Below are 24,892 nucleotides of genomic sequence, written 5' to 3' on the forward strand. Positions count from 1 at the left end.
TCCCTAAAGGGTTGATGATACTGACATCACGGACCAGGTTCTGGGTGCCACTCAGGATTAAGTCAGCGTGGTGTAGTGGTTAGAGTGCTGGACTAGGACTGGGGAGACCCGAGTTCAAATCCCCATTCAGCCAAATACTCGCTGGGTGACTCTGGGCCAGTCACTTTTCTCTCAGCCTAACCTACTTCACAGGGTTGTTGTGAGGAGAAACTTAAGTATGTAGTACACCGCTTTGGGCTCCTTGGAGGAAGAGCAGGATATAAATGTAAAATAATCTATATACTTATTTCGCGGTAGGAAGGTGGCGATTGGCTGAGTTTGCAAGCAGAAGCACCTGATTGGGCAGTGGGGATTCCATATGCAGAGTTTGCAAGCAGAAGCGCCTGACTGGGCAGTGGGGATTCCCTATGCAGATAAGGAGGAGGGGCCTGTGATGGTTAAGGTCAGTTGGAATGCAGCTGTTACTGGTCGGAAGATGTTCTGGATATAAAAGGATAGCAGGCAGGGGTCTTCAAAAAGACAGGTCCTGAGGGAGGAAAGAGCCCCTTCAGGAGAAGGAGGATGCCGTTGTGTAAATGAACAAAATCTGTTAACTCAGGGAGGGAGGAAGAAAAAACATGAAGGGAGGGGGAAGGAAGAGTGGAGAAGAGCGAGTGGAGGAGAGAGAAAGATAAAAAGAAGGGAGGGGGAAGAGAGACAGAAGGAAGGGCAAGGGATGGGCCTGAGCTGTCAGCAGCTTGAGAGGAATGAGTGGTCATGGTGGCACTGGCAGCAAGGAAGGGTCCAGGCAACCACTGCTGCTGTTTGGGGCTACTGAGGCCATTGTAAGAGGGAAGCAGTCAGGCAAAGGATGGGCCTGGGCCTGTCAGTGGCCTGAGGGGAACGAGCGGCCATGGTGGTGGCAGCAGCGAGGAATGGCCTGGTCAACCACTGCTGCTGCTCCTGGAGGGAGGAGCAGGAGCAGGGCTAGGGTGAGGGTGGGGAAGTCTCTGGGGATAGGGGGCTGCAGCTTGGCCAATAGGCGGCAGCAATGCTGCAGCCACGACCCAGAAGGGTGAGGAGGATGGAAGCAATGGGATGGAGGAGGAGCAGGAGTGCAGCTCAGGTGAGGGTGGGGAGATCTCTGAGGTGAGGGGAGCAATCAAGTACTAACGCGCAGATGCTCTAGAGCATGCAAGAGTTCCAGCATTGAAGCGGAGAGAAATAATGGCAGCGGTCAGGATGCAGAGGTGGAGGGCCGGCAGGCGAAGCCCCTCCGTCCAGAAGAGGTGGGTGGACGGTGGGTGAATCCCTACGAGCTGGGAGGAGAAGGTGGGAGGCGGTGGTGGGATGGCCTGGCCCTGGCTGGCCCAATGGGGAGAGCTGCGGGGGAGGGGAGAGCGAGCAATCGAACTGCGGGGGGGGAGAGCGAGTGAGCGAGCTGCGGGGGGAAGAGCGAGTGAGCTGCGGGGGGAGGGAGAACGCGCGAGCTGCAGGGGGAGAGCGTGCACGCAAGCTGTGGGGGTAGAGTGAGCGAGCGAGCTGCGGCGGGGAAAGCAAGTGAGCGAGCTGCGGGGGCTATCACAGGCTCAGTACACAACTGCACAGATGCTCTGTGCAGGGTCAGCTAGTAATAATAATAAGTCCAAGGTCGCCTTCTCTCTGGTTGGTTCCGAGACCAACTGTTCCAGGGCACAGCCATTCAACGTATCTAGAAATTTGATTTCTCTGTCATTACCTGACTGTTCATTTACCCAGTCTATGTATGGGTAATTTAAGTGACCCGTTGTTACAGCCCTGCCTCTCCTTGACACCTCCCTGATTTCCTGCTGCAACTCCCAGTCACTGTCAGTGTTTTGATCCGGAGGGCGATAGCACGTCCCCAGTAGCACGTTCCCTTTCAGGCCTTGTATTGTCACCCACAGGGTTTCTGTGGAGGACTCGGCTCCACCTAGGTTTTCTAGCTTGTTACATTCTATCCTTTCTCTAACATACAGTGCTACTCCACCTCCAAGGTGCCCCTCCCTGTCCTTTCTATAGAGTTTATATCCAGGGATAACAGTGTCCCACTGGTCCACCATGTTTCTGATATGCCCACTATATCTTTTTCTGCGTTAACAACCAAGCACTCCAGATCACCCATCTTGGCTCGGAGGCTTCTGGCATTGGCATATAAGCACTTATACGCTGAATCTCTCACCTGATGTATGCTATCTTTCTTTTGACTCTTTGACCAGTGGGCACAGTCTGCCCTTTATATGGTTCTGCTCTGTCCCCTTCAGTTTTATCTGAATCCTTTGCACCATTGCACTTTAAAGGATGGCATTTGCCAAACCAAATACTGCCCAGCTCCTGTCGGCTATTCCCCAGGCATCATTTGAAAAGCTGCTCTGCAACCTTTTTGATTTTAAGTGCCAGCAGTCTGGTTCCATCTTGGTTCAAGTGCAGCCCATCCCTTTTGTACAGGCCTTGCTTGCCCCAAAATGTGTCCCAGTGCCTAACAAATCTAAACCACTTCCCCAGGTCATGACCTGGCCATGCAAATGGTCAGTGTGCATGTGTGGCGGCCTCCAAAATGGCCACCGCCAGTGCACATAGGCCCGGAATGGGCCGAAAATGGCCCCAAATGGGCCGTTTGAGACTGGGGAGAGGCTGGCAGGGGGAGGGGGACTTCAGGAGAAACACACACACACCCCCGGCTGCTGCAGCACCTCTGAAGCCCTGCAGTGGTGGTAAGTCCACCATTTCTTTTAGTTATTTTTTTCTCCCTCCACCCCCGAGCCAAGCCCAAACCAGTTTGGACTTGAGCCAGATCGGGCATGGCTCTCGTGTGCACAGAACTGGACCACACCCGGATCGGCTTGAGTCTGCTTCTACTCAAACTGAACCGGATTTTCCAGTTTTGTGCACACGCCTAACTGGCTCTACGCCTGTGCTTCTACAGTGGCACTGGTGCTTTGTTAGTCAGGATGCCAGCCACTATTTGTCCATTAGGCCAAACAGGCAAGAACAGGTATTTACAAACAGGACATCCCTTTGGTCTCCAGTGCCCTTTCTCAGGGGTATATGGGATGGCTAGAACACACAGTGTAGTTTTAGATTGTGAGCCCTTTGGGAACAGGGGCCATTTTATTTATTTATGTATTTATTTCTATCTATGTAAATGGCTTTGGGAACGCTTATTTATTTATTTATTTAATCGAATTTGTACACTGCCCCAAACTTTAGTCTCTGGGCAGTTAGAAATATTATAGTGGTATAGAAATATTTGTTGTATTTGTAATTGTAATAGGGAAATAAGAGAATATGTAGATCTTCCTAGGCATCTGCTTTGCATGCAGAAGCTTCCTGGATCAGTTCCTGCCTGGCATCTCCAGATAGGCATGGGAAAGACTCTTTCCTGTAACCTTGGAGAGCTGCTACCAGTCAGTGCACACAATATTGAACTAGGTGGACTGATGGTCTGACTCCTACATTCCTAGGACTGGACTGAGAGTCAGGACTAATTAATCAAGCATTAAAAAGATACACGAGGGGACACCCTCAATCAGATAGCCATATAAACCTTCCTCCCAATGTTTGGCCTTTCCTCTTATTACTTCCCCAGGCTCCTTGGCAAGATTTCTCCACAATTAGAGAAGTGAATAAATAGATCCATTGCCAGCCTACAGCATCTGGGGATGAGGACATGCATGGTTTCTCCCTGGGGGGAGAGCAGGGCAAGGTAAGCCTTAGGAAGGCAGCCTGTGTCAGGACATGAGTGCCAGCTGCTGTTTGACCTCCCTGTCCTTTCAGCCTCCCAAGACACAATGTTTGTGGTGACCTCTGACTGCTGCTAATCTTCAGATGCTGACAGGGGTTCCAAATAGAAGGAAACTTTAAAATAGAAACCAGCCGCCATCCACCTCTCCTCCGTCCTGCCTTTCTCAGCTCCACTGGCTCAGTGTCTTATCAGTGTCTGTATAACTGATGGATAAGCACTCAGCTGGTTAGAAGCCATGCGGCAATCAGCAAAAGTTGCTTTTTCCAATCTATTGAAATTTAAAGTGTATATGCAGCCAATATCTTAATTCTATACACTTCAAGGCAGAAACATTGTGCAGCTTTTATAAACTTATTTTTATTTCCAAAAGTCCTAGCTGCTTACTTTCTAACTTACAAGTTTGTATTGTGATCTAAACTCTCAGAAAATCCAGCTTTTTGGTGTTTGAAATATTTCATTTGTCTAAATATAACTTTCCCCAAGGTTTTGGAAACCAAAGCGATAGCAGTGTGGGAACATTCAGTTGTATCCATGTATGTCTGAGCATTATCCTTAGTAGGTTAAATGTAAGACTGGTTTTTGATTTTAAAATAGTTCCTGTCTACTTACTGTTATCACATGAACAAAATGCATATGTGAAACAGTTAGCCCTTTTTCACAACTGGTGAGAAAGAGCTACAGGGTCAGCAGGGAGGAAGCCTTAAAACGTATTTGTTTGGCCTGGCTTTCCAGGGTTTTAAAATCGGTTTTAATATTTTAACCCGACTTTGGGTGTTTTAATTACTGCAATTGTTTAATTCTTTTAAGACGTTTTAAAATTGTTAACTGTTGTTATATTGTTTTTAATTTTTGTTTTAGCTTTTTATTGTTTTAGTGGTTTGTTTTTAATTGTAAAGCACCCTGAGCCATTTTGGAAGGGTGGTATACAAATCAAATCAAATCAAATCAAATCAATCAATAAATAAAAAGCTTACCTCCCTGCAGGCAAATAAAGAGTTTATTAAACAGCTCTGCCTCTGAATATCCTAGGCACCACAGCTAAATTTCTAGGTGCCACGGCTCCCTGGCACCTGGGATTTGTCAAGCCGTGTCATATACACATAGGGCCAGTTCGGATGACACAGCAACCCTCAATTACATGCACTTGAAGATGGCATTCCGCATCATCCAAATGTGGGGAAATCCTGCAACCGTGGTTCTGTTGTCACCTTCAAACTGAAGATTGAATCTGTACTGATCCTCAGGACCCCACCCTAAAGAGTTAAATGGAAGTGAACCCTGTCCTGACTGAGAGGCTGGTGAACTCCAGGGCTCAGCCAATCAGCATACCAGGTGGGTGGGCCCTAGAGAGCTGTTGGGAGGAAGGAGAGATTCTTTGTGAGAAGAAGCTGGCTGGGGGTGCAAACTGGAACTCATGTGGCCAGGGAGGATGGCTGCTGGAGGATGACTGCAGTTCTTGGATTCTTGGAAGACAGAACTGCAGGAGCTTGAATTTTCATCCAGGATTTGGTGAGTTCAGGACAAAGGTAGGGCATTGGCTTTGGGAAGTTTAGTCTAGGGAAAGTTTTTTTAGTCAGATTTTGTGTTAGACTTTCTGTTTCTTTGGTGTGTGCTTTGTATATCCCTGAAACTGTTCTATGACTGTTTACCTATAATGTAACTAAACTAAGAAACACTAGCCTTAACCATCCAGCCAGGGCGTTGCAAAAGACTCTGGAAGCTTTTAAATATGCTTTTGTACTTTCCTACATATCTGATTTTTAACTTGGGAGAAGGGGGGTGGGCTGGAAGGGGTCTTACTCTGGTGCAAGCACATCCTCAGATGTCCAGCAACTACCAGTTTTCTCACCACCTGTAGGCTTGCACATGGAGGATTTTAGGGTACTTTTCCAATAGCAAAAGAATGAGAGTTTTCCCTGGGATTCTACCCCAAGTCCAGGGAGGTTCAAACTCTGTAACAAAACGGGGCGGCGGCAGCAGCCATTTTTGAACCTACCAAAAATAGAAGAGTTTCAGAAGCCTAGTTATGCAGCTCAGCAGGGATGGTTCAGCATTTCTTTCCCTCACGTGAGCTTGCTCAAAGACAAAGGCTTTAATCCACTACAGAACCCTTGGTTTGAAGTTAGGTAGCTTGCTGGCACCAGAGCTCCACTGACCCCATTGTGTTGTTTGAATGCAGTGACCTGGGGTTTGCGCTTAAGCTCCTCCCACAAATATGTCATGTCTCATATCAGGGCCAATAGTTGCTGGGCAAGTGACAGCGTGCAGCAGAAGAGGAAGAGGGAGGGGAATTGCAGGCGGAGGCCATGGAACTGCAGCTGCCTGATCATCTGCGGTATGATTCTTAGCTTCCGAGGTTAATCTCAGGTAAGCCTACCCTCTGTTTCACTTGTTTGTATGGGCCAATAGTGTCAAACAAGTGAGTTATATCAAAGGCAGGCAACCTTTGTCCCAGGCACCTTTGGTTCTGTTCTAAGCATGTGACTTGCAAAGGGGATAAAGAGAAGCCCATTACCCCCTCCCTCCGCAATGCCCATCACTAAGTCTGGAAATTTTGTTAAGTGCCCACTGTCTGGCTCCCAAAGTTTTGGCCTGCCTCCCAGATCCAAAGAAAATTTGCTAAGGCCTGATGTATGTTAATATAATAGGTAACACTGAGATAGCAGCATTAAATTTGGTATGCATGCATGTTTTGCTCAGCCCCAGCACCCATTTTAGATGATGGGGGTGGGAAGTAGGAGAGATGCCGTATACAATGGGACTGGATATTGAAGTGACACCTCTCAGACACTGGGCTTTACTAATGTATAATTAAATGAAAAACCTACAGAGGCTGTTCTCATGAACAGCCAAGCCTAGGCTTTGCTGCCCATATGAAGCGCCAGAATCAAGCCCAAGCCAGGGAATTTAGCCCAGGCTTTAACATGGGCTTAAGGGTGCAAGGGCCCCCTTAACCCAGGTTCGGGGGCAACAGGCAGCCCGTGCACACACATAGAGCTGGGCAGCAAGAGTGCCCGACTGAGGGAGGATCCCTCAATGCATTCTGCTCCTGGCACTGTGCATTGAGGGATGTTGGAGGACTTCCTCCTTCGGCTCCCTGCTCTGCTGCTCGCTGCAGCTCCAACTCTGTGCTGCAGTAAGCGACCAAGCCTATAAATGGCAGTCATTTGTTTGCGGGGAGGCAAGCAGGGGCCTGTCTTCCCACCAGCCTCCACTCCACCTGCGTGTTTGGCCGTGCGCACGACCTTACAGTGTGTTCAGATCCTTTGCTTTATGCAGTCATTTTCTAAGTTTTTACATTCTCAGTTATATGTATCTCCCCCATATGTCACTTATTTCTGTGTTGGGTCCTTGGATGCCTGCCCTCTAAGTAAAAAGACAAACCCTGAGCAAAAGTAGTGAGTTTGCTTTATTAGCACTTATGTTCCTAATGGTTTCTCATATTGTAGGTGATCAAGCACATTTTAACTGGACATGGTATTGGAGAAAATGAATTGTTTAAGTATGTCATAAAGAACAGAACTTTATGTGAATTTGCCCCAAGATACAGGGTCATATGGGGTGAGTATCTAGATATCATTTTTGGCAGAAAGAGATCTCCATGTGATGACTTTCTCCTGTTATTTCTCTCATGATCAAGCTTTGTTTGCAAAAGAACACTCATGTGGTCAGGTTTGTATTTCACCATATTTTCCAATCAAAATAACCTCTTGTGGGAGAATATAAATCTGGCCACATGTTGCAGTTACATTAATTTAAAAAGATTAACTATCAGAGAATAACAGGGGAAAGATGATGGAAATTATTAATTCTCCCAAAATATGGGGGCAGTGCTTTATAATTTCAACATTTCCTCCCTGATTTCTTCCTACTTTCTTTTGTAGATTTTGGGAAGGAAAGGGCAGGGAAAAGGAACCCCCAAATTAACTCACAGTTAAAACTGATGGTGTTTTCAGATTAGCTTCTGCAGACTTTGCAACTCAGTTTCTATGCCATAGCAAATGCTATCTGTTCAATGCATCCAGTTCCTTTTTCGTTTGGCTATGGTCATAAGGCTCTGCTGTAGGAATAACAGGAAGTGTGATTAGGAGAAAGGACCAGAGAAAACACTGTTAATTCCTTCTCCAGACTGCATATGGCTATTGTTTTCCCCCCCTTATAGCTACAGAAGGGCTTTCCTTTCCGGTTGACTGTTGGGACCTTGTGTGAGCAGGAAGGCACATGTATAGTAAGGAAGAGTCTGCCTGATCCTTATAAGCATTTGTTTCTTTGAACATCCTTTTGCTCAAGGAAGACACAAGATGATGAGTGCGCATGCAAGCTGCATGCACTTATGCAGGCATCATGCACAAAGTTATGCACACGCAGGCTGCATAGACAGTCACACACAAAAAAGGACTCTTGCATGGGTTGCATCTCCATACAGATGCCAAACTCCATGTTATGTGATGTGTGCACACAGTGGGGTGGTTCATGCATGATAGACTTCACTAGTTTTCTTATCACTTGATTTTTCATCATGCTGAACATGTGAACAGACTCTATTGAAAAGGTTTCTAATGGAGGTGAGATGAAATGATATGAATGTCCTTCTTCTGTGATATTGTATCAGTAAATGGTTGGTTCACACATGAAAGCTACCATTTGATGCTGCAGTCCAGTATAAGATAATGTTTTATTGTCATTTATTCTAAAAGCCATGATAGAGTACACATAAAGTAATAAACAACAGCTAGAACAGGCTCTCTTACAAACATGGACATTCTGATAACTTTTATGGGCATAGGACCCACACATTGGACTGATGTGACATGGGCAAGAAGAGAGTGGATGGAGAATGCAGGGGCTATCTGGGGAAGCTTTTTGTCTGAGCAACAGGCTAGAAAGTGGGGCTATGAGAGTTACAACAGCATGGGGCTCTAGTAGCTCCACCACATTCAGGCATCCACAATGTGTGACTCACCAAGCCAAATGCAGCCCACCAGTCTTGTATGACAGTCCACCACATGCTGGCGAAATGTTGTGTTTTTGTTTCTTATCTATGATTGTAAACATGGAAGATGCAGGTTGTCAAGCATCTAGCAGGCCACAAATCATGGATGGTAGGCTGCATTTAGCTTGGTGGGTCACAGGACGTGCCCCCTATCTTAAACATGAGGGGATGCTTTAGAGGTATGGCAAATTGTCACCATCACCACCACCACCACCACCACCACCAGCAGTAGTCATAATTTTTAAACGTTCTTTTTCTTTTGCACACACCCAACATCTGCACCTCATTAAACTAGTTACTTTTTTATTGATAGTGTACATTTATGAAAAAAGTAGCACAATTACAAAAATCCACATTTATAAAATCAACATACAAAGGTCCTTACCTTTCCCATCTCCCTCCACCCCAAGCAACTATCATGGCTCAAAAGCTCTTAGAAAAGGTGGGCAGCTCTAGAGAGTCTACCAATCCAGACAGAGAGGGGTAGATCTCATTTCTCCAGATTTCTTCCACCACTTGCCTGGCAGTATCTTTCAGACTGGTGTGACCTGTGGTCATACTGGAGAGTAAGTGACCATGGGAAATTCCTTTACTCATTATGAGTGTATCTATTAAACCCCTTGCCCCCTAGTTAAAGAGGCAACTCCTTAACTACTTGATCCCCTCCCCCACTTCTTTTAATGGAAAAATGAAACCAGTTGCATTTTGAAATATTTTTAAAACTTGTTTTTTATTCCAATTGAATTGTCACTATTTATTTTAAAAAATGAAGTATATTTTGGAGTTACTTTTCATGCTTCTTGTCTCCTTTTTGTTCCCTTCCTTCTGATGGGAGCAAGCTGAGCATAGACTAGGAATGAGAGAGCATACCAAATAATTTTGGACAGGAAGAGTCTCCATGTGCTTTTTTTTTTTTTGCCATCCTCCATGGTGAAGGCTTCTTTTGAACATTTCTATATTTCATTATGTTTTCAACTACGTTCAAGAATAAAACATTTTTGCAATGGCATGAAATGTAATTTGACAATGTGGAGGAGAGATAGCTTAATGTAAGTTGATTATAATATCTGAGAATGACAGGGAAGAGTCATTATGCGGAGATTCCCCCCCCCCCCTGTCATTAATGACTACATAGAGTCATGAGACTATGTGGAAAGCAGACTCTTAAAATTCCACCTCCTTTTTCTGTTTTCTACAGTGAAAGGGAAACATGGAGAGAAAAAGAAACCAAAATTAACCCTCCCAGTTAAAGCTGATGAAATGTTCAGACCAAAATTCCTTTTCTGATTTAATTTCTACTTGAATGATTATAGCACAGACATTTATAGGAGTGACAATTTGATTATAGCAGTTACAATAGAAACAGTAAGACCATTAGCCAAACTGATTATTAAGCATTGTCATACCCAAATATCATAGATTAATGTGTCTAGGTAAAATGGATAAGAGAATACAGAGCTCTGTGCAGATATTTGATCTGTGTAGACCTATAGCCACAGAGAGTGGGCTGGGATAGTGTCCACTGGCCCTGCCTCCTAACTGAGCCATCTCCATGTATTCAGGGTCCCATCTGCACGTTGGGCCTCCATGCAGGCATCCCAACATGTGCAGTCTCTGTACATGAAATCTGCAGTCCACTTTTTTGCAAGGCACAGGTTGTATTTTCTGCACATGTTGAGATGTATCTTCTGTTCTGTTCTGTTTCTCAGACACATGCAGGTCAGCACAGAGAGGGGATGGGACCATTGAGTGTGATCCAGCCTTCTCCTTTCTCCACACACAAGAGATTTATACAGACCAAATGTTTGCATGGAGCTAAGGCAAATATCTACTTTATTAACTGATAATACAGATAAAAAACGAAGGACATTTGGATTCACTTTGGAAAACATTTACATGTTTCAAGTTGAATCAGTTGTTGTGACCATGTATGGAACAGAGCCATAACAAAGATTAATGTGGAGGAGCAGAGGGTAGGAAGGGATGACTCAAGTTATGTAACGAGGAGGACGTGTAACAAAAGCCAAGATTGTTTATAGAAGGATTTTTTTAAAAATACCACCTCCTCTTAGTTCATGCTAGAATGCTAAGTGTGTTTGGATTTGGTTGGCAACCAAAGGTGCCAAACCCTAAAAAGTTGGTGTTTACATCTAGAAAAATCTTTGATTTTAGCAAAGAAAGTTGATTATCCATTCTGGGTTTGATTTGGGGTGCAGTGGGGGTGCAATTTACAGACATGGTGTCAAGAGCTGCACTTAAAAAAGAACGGTGGGGGGGGAAATCAGTTGATGGGAAATTAATTTCCCTAATCGAGTATTCTGAGTGTATTACAGTGGGTGCATGGAGCTCCTCCATGCAGAAGTCCCTTTGCATTTTAATGGCGAGATCCAATCTGGATATGAAAAATAAATAGAATTTAAAAAAAAAACCAACCATGCTTGCACAGAGTTTGTGTCCATCTGCATTTACTGGATACTTAGCAATGTGTGTTGATTATTTTTCAAATCTTGCTGTTACAGGGAGAGATCTGTCCAGCCCCAATTTTCCCTAGGTTGTTTGACTTTAAAAAGTTTTGAAAACCTGATTGGATATTTCTGTCTAATTATGCAGGGTGCAAAGCCTTATCATGTATATTTATGAATAAAGTGACCAATCATTTGTGATGTAATGACATGTTCTCTTTCTTCCGTTGTCTGAAGTCCAAACTAAATTTGTGGCAGCAAGTTCTTTATATTATAAAGCAGACTGTGCTGATTTCCTGTCACATGAGGGTGGGACCTGGAGAGCACTTAAGCAAAGCATGGATAGGTGGAAAGGTGTGTGTGATGAATTCTTTTCAGGTCTGGGCTCCCTGCTCCATAACTTATTTCCAGGAGTTTCCCCCCAGCAGGGGTTGCTTTAGTGATGGGGCCATAGCTCAGTGGTAGAGCAATTGCTTTGCTCTTAGGCAGAAGGTGCCAGGTTCAATCCCTGGCATCTCCAGATAGGACTTGGGAAGACTCCTGCCTGAAACTTTGGTGAACGGCTGCCAGTCATTGCAGATCTTATGTTCTTATGTTCCAGCCATATGTTCTTGTGTTCCAGTATTTGGAGTACTACCAGGAGAAAAATAGCTGGAGAGAAGTGGTTTTGAGGAGAAGTGTGTATGTGTTTGGGTGGTGGTGGTGGTGAGAGTTTAGGACTCCCTTCTGCCAGTCTAGACTGTGCCTTAATGCCTCCTTATGCTTTATAGAAAATTGACTTGACCTACATTGTAATACATGGACATGCCACTATAACATCTAGTTTGACCCTCAAAAATAACTATGGGCAGCATCCAGACCTTTAATGGACCTTCTAGTCATGGAAGGAGCCTCCACTGATGGAGCATTGCTCAGTTAAAGGTTTGGATTCCACCCTATATATTTATTTAAAAGTTCTTGTTTGTATTCTTGTTGACTTCTAGATCTTGTTTACTTCTCCCCTTCCTCTGACACTGATTGTGTCATTGCCAGATGCTTTGAATTTTGAGGGGTACTTAATCATTTGTTTCAGTCACAGCACTCTGTGTGAAGCAACAAAACAGATGATCCAGGCCCACAGAGCTTTACAGAGTCAAAACAAGATGCTCTTTAAAAAGTCTACCCATACTTTTGATAATTTTCCCAAATTCACAGTTGCCAAATGTATATATAAAACTTTGGAACATTCTGAATTTCACAACAGTCAAATGTTAATGGTGTGAGATCCCAGGCCCTTAAATATTGATGCTTCTGCACCCAAAGCTGCATTTCATAGCAAAATATGGACATTTGCTCATTCCAAGGGGCAAATTTGAATTCGATCTTACAAGTTTTCTTAAGCTCCATAAAAGCCATCATCACAGCTCCATTTATCTCCAGTGAACAAGCAGCTTAGCTGCCCTAATCATCAGAGAACAGCTGCCTTTGCTTCATAATGCTCCAAATACTGAAATTCCTTACAATTTATTTCAAAGCTATGAAAAGTGTGACAGAATACACCTCTGACTCCATGAGCAAACACTTTGCTGCACAGTATTTCATGGGATCAGACACCACAGTCTCCAAAACATTTTTGGAGAACGTTTTGCAACTTGTGTCTTACAACAATAGGAGCAAATCTCTCAAAAGCTAAAGGTGAGATATTTGGAGGAAAAGAGGAGCCTCTTTATGCTTGGCTGGAAAATGCATATTAGCTGTATCACCAAGCACCCTTGAGAACTGTCTCAGTAAGGCCCCGCTAATCAAGCGAAGTATGAAGATGCAGACTAGCTCACAGCCTTCCACAATCACTGCACCCAAAGCAGTGGGACAAGAAGAAGGCTTTTTTGTGACTTAAGGGTTGGTTCATACATGCATATTCTTCACTTGATGATTGCTGCATCAAGTGGCAATTTGCTTGGCTGAATTAGGCATGCTGTGACTTTTCTGCTTTAGCCTCCTCGGTATTGGCACAAGGGGTATGATCAAGTGGTGCAGTATGTTCCCTTATACAGTATGAAATAATCAGTGGCACCTGAACAAGTATTAACAGGAGTTAGTGCTCAGACCACAGCACATTTTAAGCAACATACATATGTACACATGCTGTACAGACATGCATCTATGGACATTACTCTGACAACATGGGTATGCTTGAAAATACAATGAGGTCATTCACACAATCAAAAACTGTGTTCGATCCAGGTTTGGGAGCTGTGTGTGCTCCCAATTTTTGGTTGTGTGGAAGCAAGGTAAGAGGAAAACCTGGGTAGAATTGATTGTGTGGAAGCAAGATAGGAGGAAAAGCTACCCAGGTTCTCCTCCTCCTATCTTGCTTCCACACAACTGAGAATTGGGAGTACACACAGCTCCCAAACCTGGGTAGGACACAGTTTTTGATTGTTTGAATGACCTCCTTATGTGGATGCCCTAGCAAATGTGCTCACCCTACAAGCTTGTTTTTAATCCAGCTGGGAGCCCTAGATGCTCAGCTACTGCTTTTCACTGGGTATCTTAAAGACCAGAAATGTTTTCTTGCAAATAATTCCTGTGCTTGAAAACATACATTAAAATGTATAAATTTGGGAGGACAGTACATGCAATTAGTGCAGAGGGAATGGGGTTCTTTTATGTTCTTCCAGACACGTAGTAAGCCGGTTCACATGATCGTTAGCGTGGTAGGACAAGCATCGTACCCAGCCTTGGGAACTGTGCGAGCTCCCAGTTTTCAGCCATGTGGTAGCAAAAACCTAGATAGGAGGAGTGTGTGTGGGGGGTGGGGGGTTGGGGTGGTGGTGGGCATGATCTTCTGTAAGGCCGGAGGAGCTAGGTAGGATGGCACCATTGTACCTAGCACGTGTATACAGCACTTTAATGAGGTAGGAGGAAAAGCCGTTGTACCCAGTTCTGGTCTCACAGATGATCATCACTCCCCCTACTACTAGGTTTTTGCTAACACACATGAAAATCAGGAGCACGCACAGTTCCTGAAGCTGGGTAGGACAAGCGCCCTACCCCATTAACAATCATATGAACTGGCTGAGTGCGTTTTGCCATTCACTCACTACATTTGCTCTTCTAAAGACCTGACATGTGAAAAGACGCCCATATATTTAAATAATATAATGTTAAGAAGTCGATTTCAGCCTCTGGGATCAGATAAACTAGAATAATTATTCTTACCAAGAAGATAATTTCACAGTTGCATCTGCACCACCACAACAACGTTGCAGGTCAGCTGCCCACTAAATTGTTGCAGGTGAGCTTCAATATAGAGGAGACTACATGTGAGCATTTTAGGATATTCCCCTTTGATGATGGGGCCACTTTGGGAAGAGCAGAAGGTCCCAAGTTTTCTCTGGAATCTCCAGAAAGGGCTGGGACAGACTCCTGCCTTTAACCTTGGAGAAGCCACTGCCTGCCAGTCTATGTAGACGATACTGAACTAGATGGACCAGTGATCTCACTCAATAAAAGGTAGCTTCTTATGTTTTTAGGATCAGTGCTGGTTCCTACACTACATCTGGGACAATGAACTTGATGCTGTTGGAAGCTGAGAATATTGGTGCAGTTTGCCATGTGCTGAGATGGTTGTGTGCATACTTCAGCACCTGCCAAGCTCAGATGTATTGCTCCACTGCACAGCTTGCATATGTTGAGCATGTCACAAAGAGTCACACATGACACAAGTGGAACTCGGGACAGAACCATTCTGCTCATGGTCTTAAAATGCTGGTTTGGCAATTGGGTACCCACATTGCTTCTCTTCCACAAGTACCTAACAGCACAACCGAAAATGAAGACACAGCCTGAAAAGCATTTGCTGGCACCCTGATGCATACATGATGTGGTTGTTTGGGCCTGAGTTTGGATGGGTCACATCAATTTAGAATCAAGGAATCCTTGCTTAGGAATGGATGATATCCACTTCTTTTTAAATAGTTGTGCAAAACTAGAATGAATACTAGTCATTGGCTAGTGGAAGTTATTAGGAATGTGCACAAATCAATTTTTTTATTTGATTTGTGCCCAAAACAAATCACTCCTGATTTGTTTTGTATCCAAATCTACCCCCTCCAAATCACCCCAGATTCGATTTGTATTTGCTTTGATTCAGATTTGGACTGATTCAGACCTCTTAACAAGGTCCTAGGGGCACCACATTTGGGTGGTGGATAGGTCCCCAAGGGTGCCACCTACCACCCAAATTTCAAGGCAGTGGGACACTTGGTTGATGTTTAATGATTTTTTAAAATGTTTTTATTGATTTTGAATATTTCTGCCATAGGAAACAATGGGGATTCGAAGTTGCCATATCCTAACCCTAAAACGGATTACCAGCTTTCATTTTTTTTAAAGCTAAGCTCTAGCCCTTGCAGAAGTGGCGTTATGGAGCAAAATGTGCAGTCATTTTTCAGGTGTTTGGATTTTTTGGTGTATAATAACTTTTCCTCATAATGAATCCCTATGAGGATTCATTATATACCTTTGCTTCTTCTGTTCATTTTGACTATCATTGGACAGTGCCAACTGTCAGGTGTCTACTACACCCCCCCCCAAACACACACTGGGATACTCAGTTTATTTTTTAGGTATTTTTGAAGTGTTTAGATTCTTTGGTGTCTTCATTACACACCTTCATTTCTTCTGTTCATTTTGACCCCACTGCTTTGCAGGTGGGGGTGGGGAATTAGTGGCATCTCATGTTCCAACTACTTCACAAGCCACTGGGTACTCAGTTTATATTTTAGGAATTTTCGAGGTGTTTAGACTCTTTGGTGTGTAATGAATCCTCATAGGGATTCATTATGAGGAAAGGTTCTTAGACACCAAAGAGCCTAAACACTTGGGGAAAAAATCCTAAACCATAAACTGAGTTGTACCCCACTGCCTTGCAGGTGGGAGTGGGGTGTAGTTGGCACATGGCAGTTGACAGTTGGCGCTGTCGAAAAGACAGTCAAAATGAATAGAAGCAATGAAGGTATGTAATGAATCCTCATAGGGATTCATTGAGTGAAAGTAATTATACTCCAAAAAATCCAAACACTTGAAAAATAGTGACCACACATTTTGCTCCATAACTCCACTTCTACAAGGGCTAGAGCTTTTTTTTTTTTTTTAAATGAAAGCTGGGAATCTGGGAGAATTAATAGGAGGGATTAGAATCTTGAATGGATTCAAATTGAATTAGGCGTGATTTGATTTGCACCCAAATCTAGCCAATGGACCACAGGGGTGATTTGTTTTGTCTCCAAATCACCCAGATTTGGGTACAAATTGATTTGTACCTGAATCAATTTGCACATCCCTTGACGTTATTCTCATTATACACAAGGGAAAAAGAAGTGCCAGATGCTATTTCTGTATAGTCATTTCCTAGAAGAGATCTATGCTTTTTTGAAGGCCAGAATCCTCTCCAATGAATCCTTTCACTGGGGTGGCATGAACACTTTGGGATGGGGCTGCTCCTATGATGCCCATAGAAACAGAAATAACATACAACCCGAACTTTTGATACAAAACTGAAAGCTGCAGTTGGTTATGACTCTCTGTGGACACAGATAGGGATGTATAGTATGTCTGGCCCTGCAGGGTGAAAGCCCTGTTTGCTTGGCACATAATTAGAATGACAGCCACTTTAATACCAAGAAGGACTGCACAGGAACTAGGTACCCTTAATTATACCCTGAAACATTCCTCTGCCGCACATGATGGCTAAATGCAGGCAATTCACAAGGAGTGTGGGGACATGAACATAATACGATTCTGTCCTGAAAATGAAGGCCTATATGATATTAGCCCTGCATCAACCAGTTTTCAGACACATCTGAAAGCCACATAAACACAAAGTTTAAGGGTCATTTGACATGGCCTCCTCCCCGCAATCTGCCCATCCCTCACAGTGTTATTTTCCCCTCAGTCACTCTGTGGTGAGATCAGAGTTGAAATATGATCTTGTGAAGGACATAATCATAACATGGTTATGTTAAGGTGTCAGAGAGGGCTCGAGACATGGTGATATCTGAGGTTGAAAATCTCAGAGGTGCCTCCCAAACCTTCTGCTTGAGGTAGGCTGCCTCTCCCTACTTGAGGGACGGCAGGCCTGGAGACTCAGTTGCAAAGTAGATCTCACCATGGAGTGGTTGGGGAGAAATATCGCAGCATGCTAGAAAAAGGATTATTTATGTGAGTGCACTCTGAAAGGGTTCTGCCCTTTAAGGACAGTTTTCCCTGTGATCTTTCTGATTTTGGCGAGACTGAGAACAGTGGAAGGAGGTCTCCATCCTCTTGCTCTCCCCAGTCTCTCCCCAGCAGCATTCAGAATCTTGTTTGGTCATATTTCTATGCAAAAATAAACATTTTACAGGTTTTAAAATACATTAACTATAATTGGAGCACACAGAGATCTCTAGGAGATAGTTATAGGCTTTATAAGAGAGTTCCCCTCCTGGGAACACTGGCTATAGTCTTCAAGTCGGATATGCCAGCCAGACATTTTAATCCTCATATCTAGCTTCCTTACCATGAGTATGGTGAGGCTGGATGAACACACGATGAGCAGTCAATGAATGTCCTTGGTTGCATCTTTCCTGCTTTTAGACCTCTTTCTACAAGTTGGCTTTGCAAACTGAAGACTTCATATGGAATGGTCTGATGCTAACATGAGATGTTATTCCTACCCCTGCCATTGGATCTCTATGTGGCCTGGGGAAATGCACTGCATCCTGGCCTCTTCTTTCTCCCCTCTCTCGTATGAGTTAGCCCCTTTACTCATGGCTTGAGGCTTTTGTGAGGAAAAATGTACATTAAATGTCCTTATGGTCTGCTTTATTACACAGTATTTGGATAGTAAAGGGGGAGGCATAAGAACCAGATGGAATGGCCAGAATCACTCTACCTCCTTTTCAACACAGACTTTCTTAACTTATTTCAGTTTTTTGTGATCAAGAAAGAGTTTCTGCAAAAACTAAGCTTTCTTTGTCCTTTCAACTTCTCACTCACTTGCATCATGTTATGGCTCTTTCAGTCCTGACTCGTATCACACACACAGAGCCCCCCCACCTGCTACTAAAGTAAATACCAAAAACAAAACCCAGGACTGGTCACTGCAGCACACAAAGGATGTATCTATACTATAGACTTGAATCACTCTGGAGCTAGGAATCTAGAGAATTCTCACGACCCTCAGCCAATGACAGTTCCCAGGATTCCTTGGGGAAAGCCATGACACTTAAACTGGAATAAAGCTGATATAACTTCGTAGTGCGGATGTGGCTAAAGAGTGCTGAAGAAAAACAAAGTTGCGGACAGTGTGAATAACTTACTAGCCATAATTTTATTGTATCCTAAACAATGTATTCTTCATTAGGGGGAGAACCTTATTATGCGATTTCCATTGAAAACTTAATTCTAGCAAGTTATAGTGCAGGTGGCTTTTGCTGTTCTCCACAGTCACACTCCCTACTGCCACAGCTCATCTGGTCCTAGATATGCCCACCCAAAGCAAGTCTGCAGAGATCAGTTCTGAACTGCAGCCTTCGTCTAACCTCAGCACTGTGCTCTCCAAGCCAGCTTTGCCAGAAGGCGCACTGTCCCTTCTCTTCTGTGCTATGCATTCACTTCATATCTTACAAAAGGACCTATTGGAGATTCCCTGTACTGTTACATAGTTATTCTCTCTCTATTGGGATCCTTTTGTGGGCACGTGCCCCTGACAACCACAAACACCAAAAGCCATATGTCTAGCAAGGGGCTAGTCATACAAAAGCAGATAGTTGTGTTAACTGTAGCACCATCTATGCCAAATGATTAGCAACTGGGGTGGGAAAGCATTTGTTGTCTGTGGGTTTATCTGGCTGTCATGTTTGTCTTCAAACTCTTCTTGGGCATCTTGGCAGAGCTGCATGCTCTGCACACAGCACTACCAAGAGTGGGCCTCTGGAACTTACTGGAGTGGTTCAAAGTGCAGTTTCCCCACTCTTGAGAAACACAACTATCCAATTCAATGGATAATGGAATGGGATGGTTAGAAAACCAGGGAGCTTCTGCCCTACAAGAGGAAAATAGTTTATTTTTCCCCATGTCCATCAGTGGTCAGGATAATATGAATGTAAAGTGTGTGTGTCTGTGTCTGTGTGTGTGCATGCACGTGCGTGTGCAGATGCTAAAGCTGTTCATTCAAAGCACTTACTGAAAAAGATGCATGGGAATAGGGTGTGTGTTTGTCTGTGTGTGTATGCAAGGAGCGACATGGAAGGCAATGGATGAAGAATGGATCGAAGTGTTTGGTGACATGCTTCCATCCTTTTCCAAGACATGGCTTGCTGGCTGTTTCCAGTGTAAAGAGGATTGTACAAGGCACACTTCAATCTCCCTACTCTTGCTGGCCTTGCCCCCTGCCCCTAGTAAGAAAGAAACGTAATAGCAGTCTGGTTCTGTTGTATAGGGGTTGATGGATGGGAGGCGCAAGAAAAGAGCAGAGCAGAGCAAAGACAAGTGATTTTTCCTTCCCTGAACTTGATAGCCCTTGGCTTCCCTTCTGACAGCAGGCAATGCAGGAGCAGAAAGGATCAGGCCATGCGGCTACATCTCTTCATCCTCACTCGCCTTGCTCCAGCGGTGGCAACAGTTGGCAGTGATGCCCAGCAGGAAGTTGGTGGCCACTGAAGCAATGGAGACCACAAAGCCCACAAAGGCAATGAAGAGATAATCATCCAGTGTTAAGGTCAGGTGGCAGGCCTTGAAGCTCTCTTCCGTCAGTGAGAACAAAGGGGCTCCCTCCACTTCAGGTGGCTCTCGGCACTCTGCCAGTTGAGTATCTGCAAGAACAACCAGCAGGGATCATGCATAGCAAAGCTTTAAACAGGACCACACAACTTGGACCCTCCAGCTGTGGCTAGACTACAACTTCCATCATCCCCAGCCACAGTGGTTAATAGTTGAGGATGATGGGAGTTGTAGTTCAACAACAGCTGGAGGACTGAAGTGATGTGCCTTTGCTTTAAAAAGCGGGGGATTTCCCTTCTCTTCCCAACCACTTGCCCCAGACTACAACGGTAATTCTGGAGTAGACTGGATGATTAAAAATAAACAAATTTTTCATGACATAATTAATTCTCAGAACATCTAGAATTTTTGTGTAGTTCGACATGCAAGTGACTACCACCTGTGGGCTTGAAATTCAATAGCTGATACCTTGCACAATGCTACTCTGGCAGAAGCCAGGAATTTGCCCAAGCACAAGAAGGTACCTTAGCTGCAGCATGTCCAACACCTCGTGAAAGTACAGCCTGGACTGCTAATTCCTCTTGCACATGTGCACAGGTCACACACTGTGTTAGCACTGGCTTATTTCTTGCGCTATCACAGTTGCACAAGTGGAAACATTAGCTAGCAATGTGAGCTCCTAGTGCAGTGGCATTCTCTTGCACATGAGTGCTGTGCTACTGCAGTGTTCTTCCATAACCATAATACTGTGAAACATGTTGGCTAGTGTCAAGAAACTAAGGCATTTAATACAGGCAAACAGTCATCAAACAGTCATTTTTGTCTCCTTCCAAAATCCCAGGTTCTGTATCCTCTCTTATACAACTATCTTCTATAACAGCTTCTCCCTTTCTATACTTTAAACCACTTTCATTTGTCCTTTACCTATTGCTATTACTTATAGGTCACATTCTTGCAATAATTCTTTCCAGTTTTTATATGTACCCTTCATAAGAACACTACAGTGGAGGTCAGCTATTCATACAATATAACAAATAGAGAACTAAGACCAGGACATAGTGATTTGCTCAATCTATTCTATACTGTAAATGGACCTAGGCCTTGCAACCTCTCCCTGGTCCAGGCTACTCTTTAAGTGGTTCCTCCAAATCCACTTGTTCAAGATAGGAAATCTTCAAAGGAAAAATATTCAAGTCCTATTCAGATAGGCATATATGATCCAGCTGAACACACATTCCTTTCCCACTGAAGCCCTATTCAGATGTTATTTAAAAACATCTATACACACAGAGGTGTATCTAGGTAATCTTGGAGCCTGGATCTAGAGGCCTTTAGAGACCCTCCCCCCTGCAAATTAAGCATCATCATACTTGGCTGGGCGATCACACCATCCGGGAAAGACTAAAGAGGTTTTGGAGGCCCCCTGGGGCTGTGGAGGCCCTGGACTTTGGCCCCGAAGTCCAGGGATAAGAGTGCCTCTGTGTACACAAGTACAGCTGTTCCAAAACACAATGGAACTTCTACCCTGTGCATTGTTCACTTGCCTGCTCATGCGCTTCACAGTTATCACAGCATTTATCTGAAGAGGCAAATTGTGCATAGCTTTTTAAAAATGACGTCTGAATTAGGGATGGATGGGCATGGGCCGTTTGGTGTGGTTTGGTCCAAATTTGGACCGAACCGTGGGTAAGTGAATCATTTTGGTCCAACTGATCGGCTGGGCTGGTGGGTTTGCCGAACCAGCTCTAAATGGTTTGGAGTGGATTGCGATAGAACCACTCAAACCGGTCCGGTTCCTGGTGTTCTGGTTTGCGATCAAACCGGTTCTGCCCATCCCTAGTCTGAATAGGGCTTCAGTGGGAAAGGGATGTGTATTCATCTGGATAATGTATTCATCTGTGTGTGGTCAGTATTTGTCTGCATTTTTAAACTACCAGTTCTATTGGTACACAGTCACACCTGATTTGATTATATCTGAATCTCTTTCAGTTTGTATCTCTTTTAGCCACATGGTATAATATTGTTTCTCCTTTATATAAACCCAGCAGATCCCAAGCTACTTTATGTTCTACTCTACTGCTTTGTATTTTGTATAATTATATTGTGCCTGTATTTTAAATCTTTTTAGTCAGATCTATGTTTTTATGTTCTAGCTTAATATTTTAATTGTGTAATCATTATAGTCTTGTTTTAATTTTTCTGTGTGAACCGCCTTGGGATTGTTTTAATAAAAGGCGGTATACAAATTTAACAATAAATAAATGTATTTGATGAAGTGGGTACTAGCCTAGGAAATCTCATGTCAAAATATATTTGGAAGCAGCCACAGGATGCTTTAACAATTTTTTAATACAAAGCTTTACTGAGCTGTATCACAGGCTCACCTTGAGGCTATGCACACACACACACACACACACACACACACACACACACACACACACGTGCAAAACTGGGCTGAGGGAGCCCAGCTTGGTTTTGCACATGTGTGTGAACTGCCAGGATCAGGCCTGATCCCAGTGGCAACATGGCAGCAAACTCGCCTATGTAGCACTCGCATGGGCATCATGGTGTTTCCGGGGGCCGGGATGACACATCCCAGTCCCTGACCCTCCCCGCTGCCTCGGCACGTGGGGAATTGTCTGGGTGTATGGGGAGTGTGCCCAGCAATGCTGGCTTGATCATTTGTGGGGAAGGTAAGTTTAACCTGCCTTCCCTGCAGACCCCACTCTAGCCCTTCTCAATGATCGTGAGAAAAGGCTCCTTAGCTACTCTTTCAATATGATTTGTCTTTCATTCCATTGCTCATTATCAGCCCCTGACTCAAACTTATATGCCTTTTTGATCTATAATACAGAAGGTAGGAACCAGTTTACAAATGCAGCACAATCACACTGTTCAGCATTTCCTGGATGTATCACACTATGTTGCAGGTGTGTATGTGTGCGTGCATGTATGTGTCATACCTGAAAGGCTCTTGAATGAAAAACACCCTGGCTTACATCCAGACTAATGCTGCACTAGAGTAAACACGTTTGCTATAGTGTGTGGATGTTGCGCTAGCTAGTTCCACCAAGTCAGTAGCTTCTGCTCCAAATGAGTGTTGCACTAGTCCAACATCCTGTTTCTCACAATGGTCCACCAGATGCTGCTGAGAATCCCACAGGCAAGAGGTGAGGGCATGTCATCTCTCCTGCTGTTGCTTCCTTGCAACTGGTATTTGGAGGAATCCCACCTTTGAACCTGGAGGTAGCCTATAGTCATTAAGACTAGTAGCCATTGATAGACTTGTCCTCCATGAATTTGTCTAACCCCCTTTTAAAGCCATCCAAACTGGTGGCCATCACCATATCCCATGGCAGAAAATTCTTTCTCTTTTCTTTTAGATAAATCAACTTTTGTGCACCGGCTTTTTCTTTTTTTAGGCAGAGCATTCAGATCTACAGCCCTCACCTGCAACCTGAAGTGACATAATCCAAGAAAAGCTATATCACATAACTGCTGACATGTGTGGATTAGTTTCCCACCATCTTCTTGATAGAGCCCATCTATACAGGAAAATTAGGTAAATACTAATTTAGCATTAAATAGCAGTTGTACTGAGGAAAATCCTCTGGGAGGTTTGGCCTTGGTATCCCTCCTAATGCAAGTGACTGGAGTAAGGCATCAAATCAGATCAAAAAGTCTTAGCATGTTTCAAATGATTCTGCCCACACTGAAGACAGGTGGCCCTCTTCCCCTTCATTGTCTGCAATGCATCAATCAAAGATATGTTTGCAAAGTGTGCACAGAATCAATACTCTAAGGATGTTATAAGGAGCTGAGGGCGATTGTTAAAGCAGAACTGCCTTCTGCAGGCTCCGCACGGACAGGATTTCCTGTCCCCAGGCCCTCCAGCTTGTAGCTTGTGAGATAAGCAAGAAGGTCAGGAAAGGACTAATGTCAGAAAAAAAAAATCAATAGAGAGTGGGAGAGGACGCTGATTTATGATTCCCTGTGCAAGCCGGGGATCTGTCACTACAAGGACACGGCGAGAGCAGAGCAGCATGATGGCACATTGCAAGTGCATCTCATACAGGGACATCTCCTTCCTAGCCAGCTCTGACAGCCTCTGAGTGATGGCACAAGGCCATATGCAGCTTTGTGGTTCAGCCACTGAAACACTCCCCATGTGGCACTCAACTCTGTGGAGAGCTGGTTCTCACAGGCATCTTCGGCTATGTGATGAAGCTAGTGTTGCACTACCACGGTTATCCTGGTTTCCCCAGGGGGTTCTTGCAAATGGCTATTTCCCCCTGAAGCTCTCACCATCCTGTGGTGACCTTAATTGCATAGGCAGTCAGTAATCTGTAGCCTATGGACCCATGATGAGTGACCACCGCTATGTTCTTGGAAATGTGTGGAAGTGAAAGGTCAAGTGGTGGTAATGCTCACTTCACAGTGCAGCTGGAAGCTAAGGATGACTGGCTCTCCATATACCTAGAGCTGCCACATGGCTTCTCTGCACTCAGCACACTACACTTGCTTCTTTGAAAGGGTTGTCCTGCCACTAGCCTCCACCCTGTTCTGCTGATGTATTCTCCCCTTACTCTCTCGTAGCCTCTCTTTTCTCCCACTCCTGGATTCCACATGGTTCTGTCAACTCCTCAGAGACCTTCCCTGCCCTGGTGGCGCAGTGGTAAAACTGCTGCCTTGTAACCAGAAGGTTACAAGTTTGATCCTGACCAGGGGCTCAAGGTTGATTCAGCCTTCCATCCTTCCGAGGTCGGTAAAATGAGTACCCAGGATGTTGGGGGCAATATGCTAAATCATTGTAAACTGCTTAGAGAGCTCCGGCTATAAAGCGGCATATAAATGTAAGTGCTATGTAAGTGCTATTGTCTTGCAGTTCTAAAAAAGAAATTCTGATGGCAACTTAAGCTGGCCAATCAGAAGGTAAGAAGACTGGTCTCT

The 24,892-nt window shown here is 44.3% G+C and overlaps 1 protein-coding gene and 1 long non-coding RNA gene across 5 annotated transcripts in view; one reads left to right on the forward strand and one right to left on the reverse strand.

Annotated features, from left to right (window-relative positions):
* The first annotated feature begins 5,118 nt into the window (after positions 1-5,118).
* Positions 5,119-11,163, forward strand: LOC128330455 (uncharacterized). The gene is made up of 3 exons (XR_008310098.1): positions 5,119-5,251; positions 5,977-6,109; positions 10,445-11,163. It is a non-coding gene; the product is annotated as an uncharacterized LOC128330455 (long non-coding RNA).
* LRRC55 (leucine rich repeat containing 55) overlaps positions 8,399-24,892 on the reverse strand; it is a 59,508-nt gene continuing 43,014 nt past the window's right edge. For 3 of the 4 annotated variants that reach the window (XM_053263386.1, XM_053263375.1, XM_053263364.1), the window contains one exon: positions 8,399-20,034. In XM_053263386.1, the coding sequence (XP_053119361.1) occupies positions 19,799-20,034 (236 nt within the window). In that variant the 3' untranslated portion in view covers positions 8,399-19,798. The remainder of the gene's footprint in view (positions 20,035-24,892) is intronic. The other variant, XR_008310097.1, reaches the window with a different exon arrangement.

Source organism: Hemicordylus capensis, chromosome 1 (genome assembly GCF_027244095.1).
Source record: "Hemicordylus capensis ecotype Gifberg chromosome 1, rHemCap1.1.pri, whole genome shotgun sequence".
Classification (NCBI taxonomy): domain Eukaryota; kingdom Metazoa; phylum Chordata; class Lepidosauria; order Squamata; family Cordylidae; genus Hemicordylus; species Hemicordylus capensis.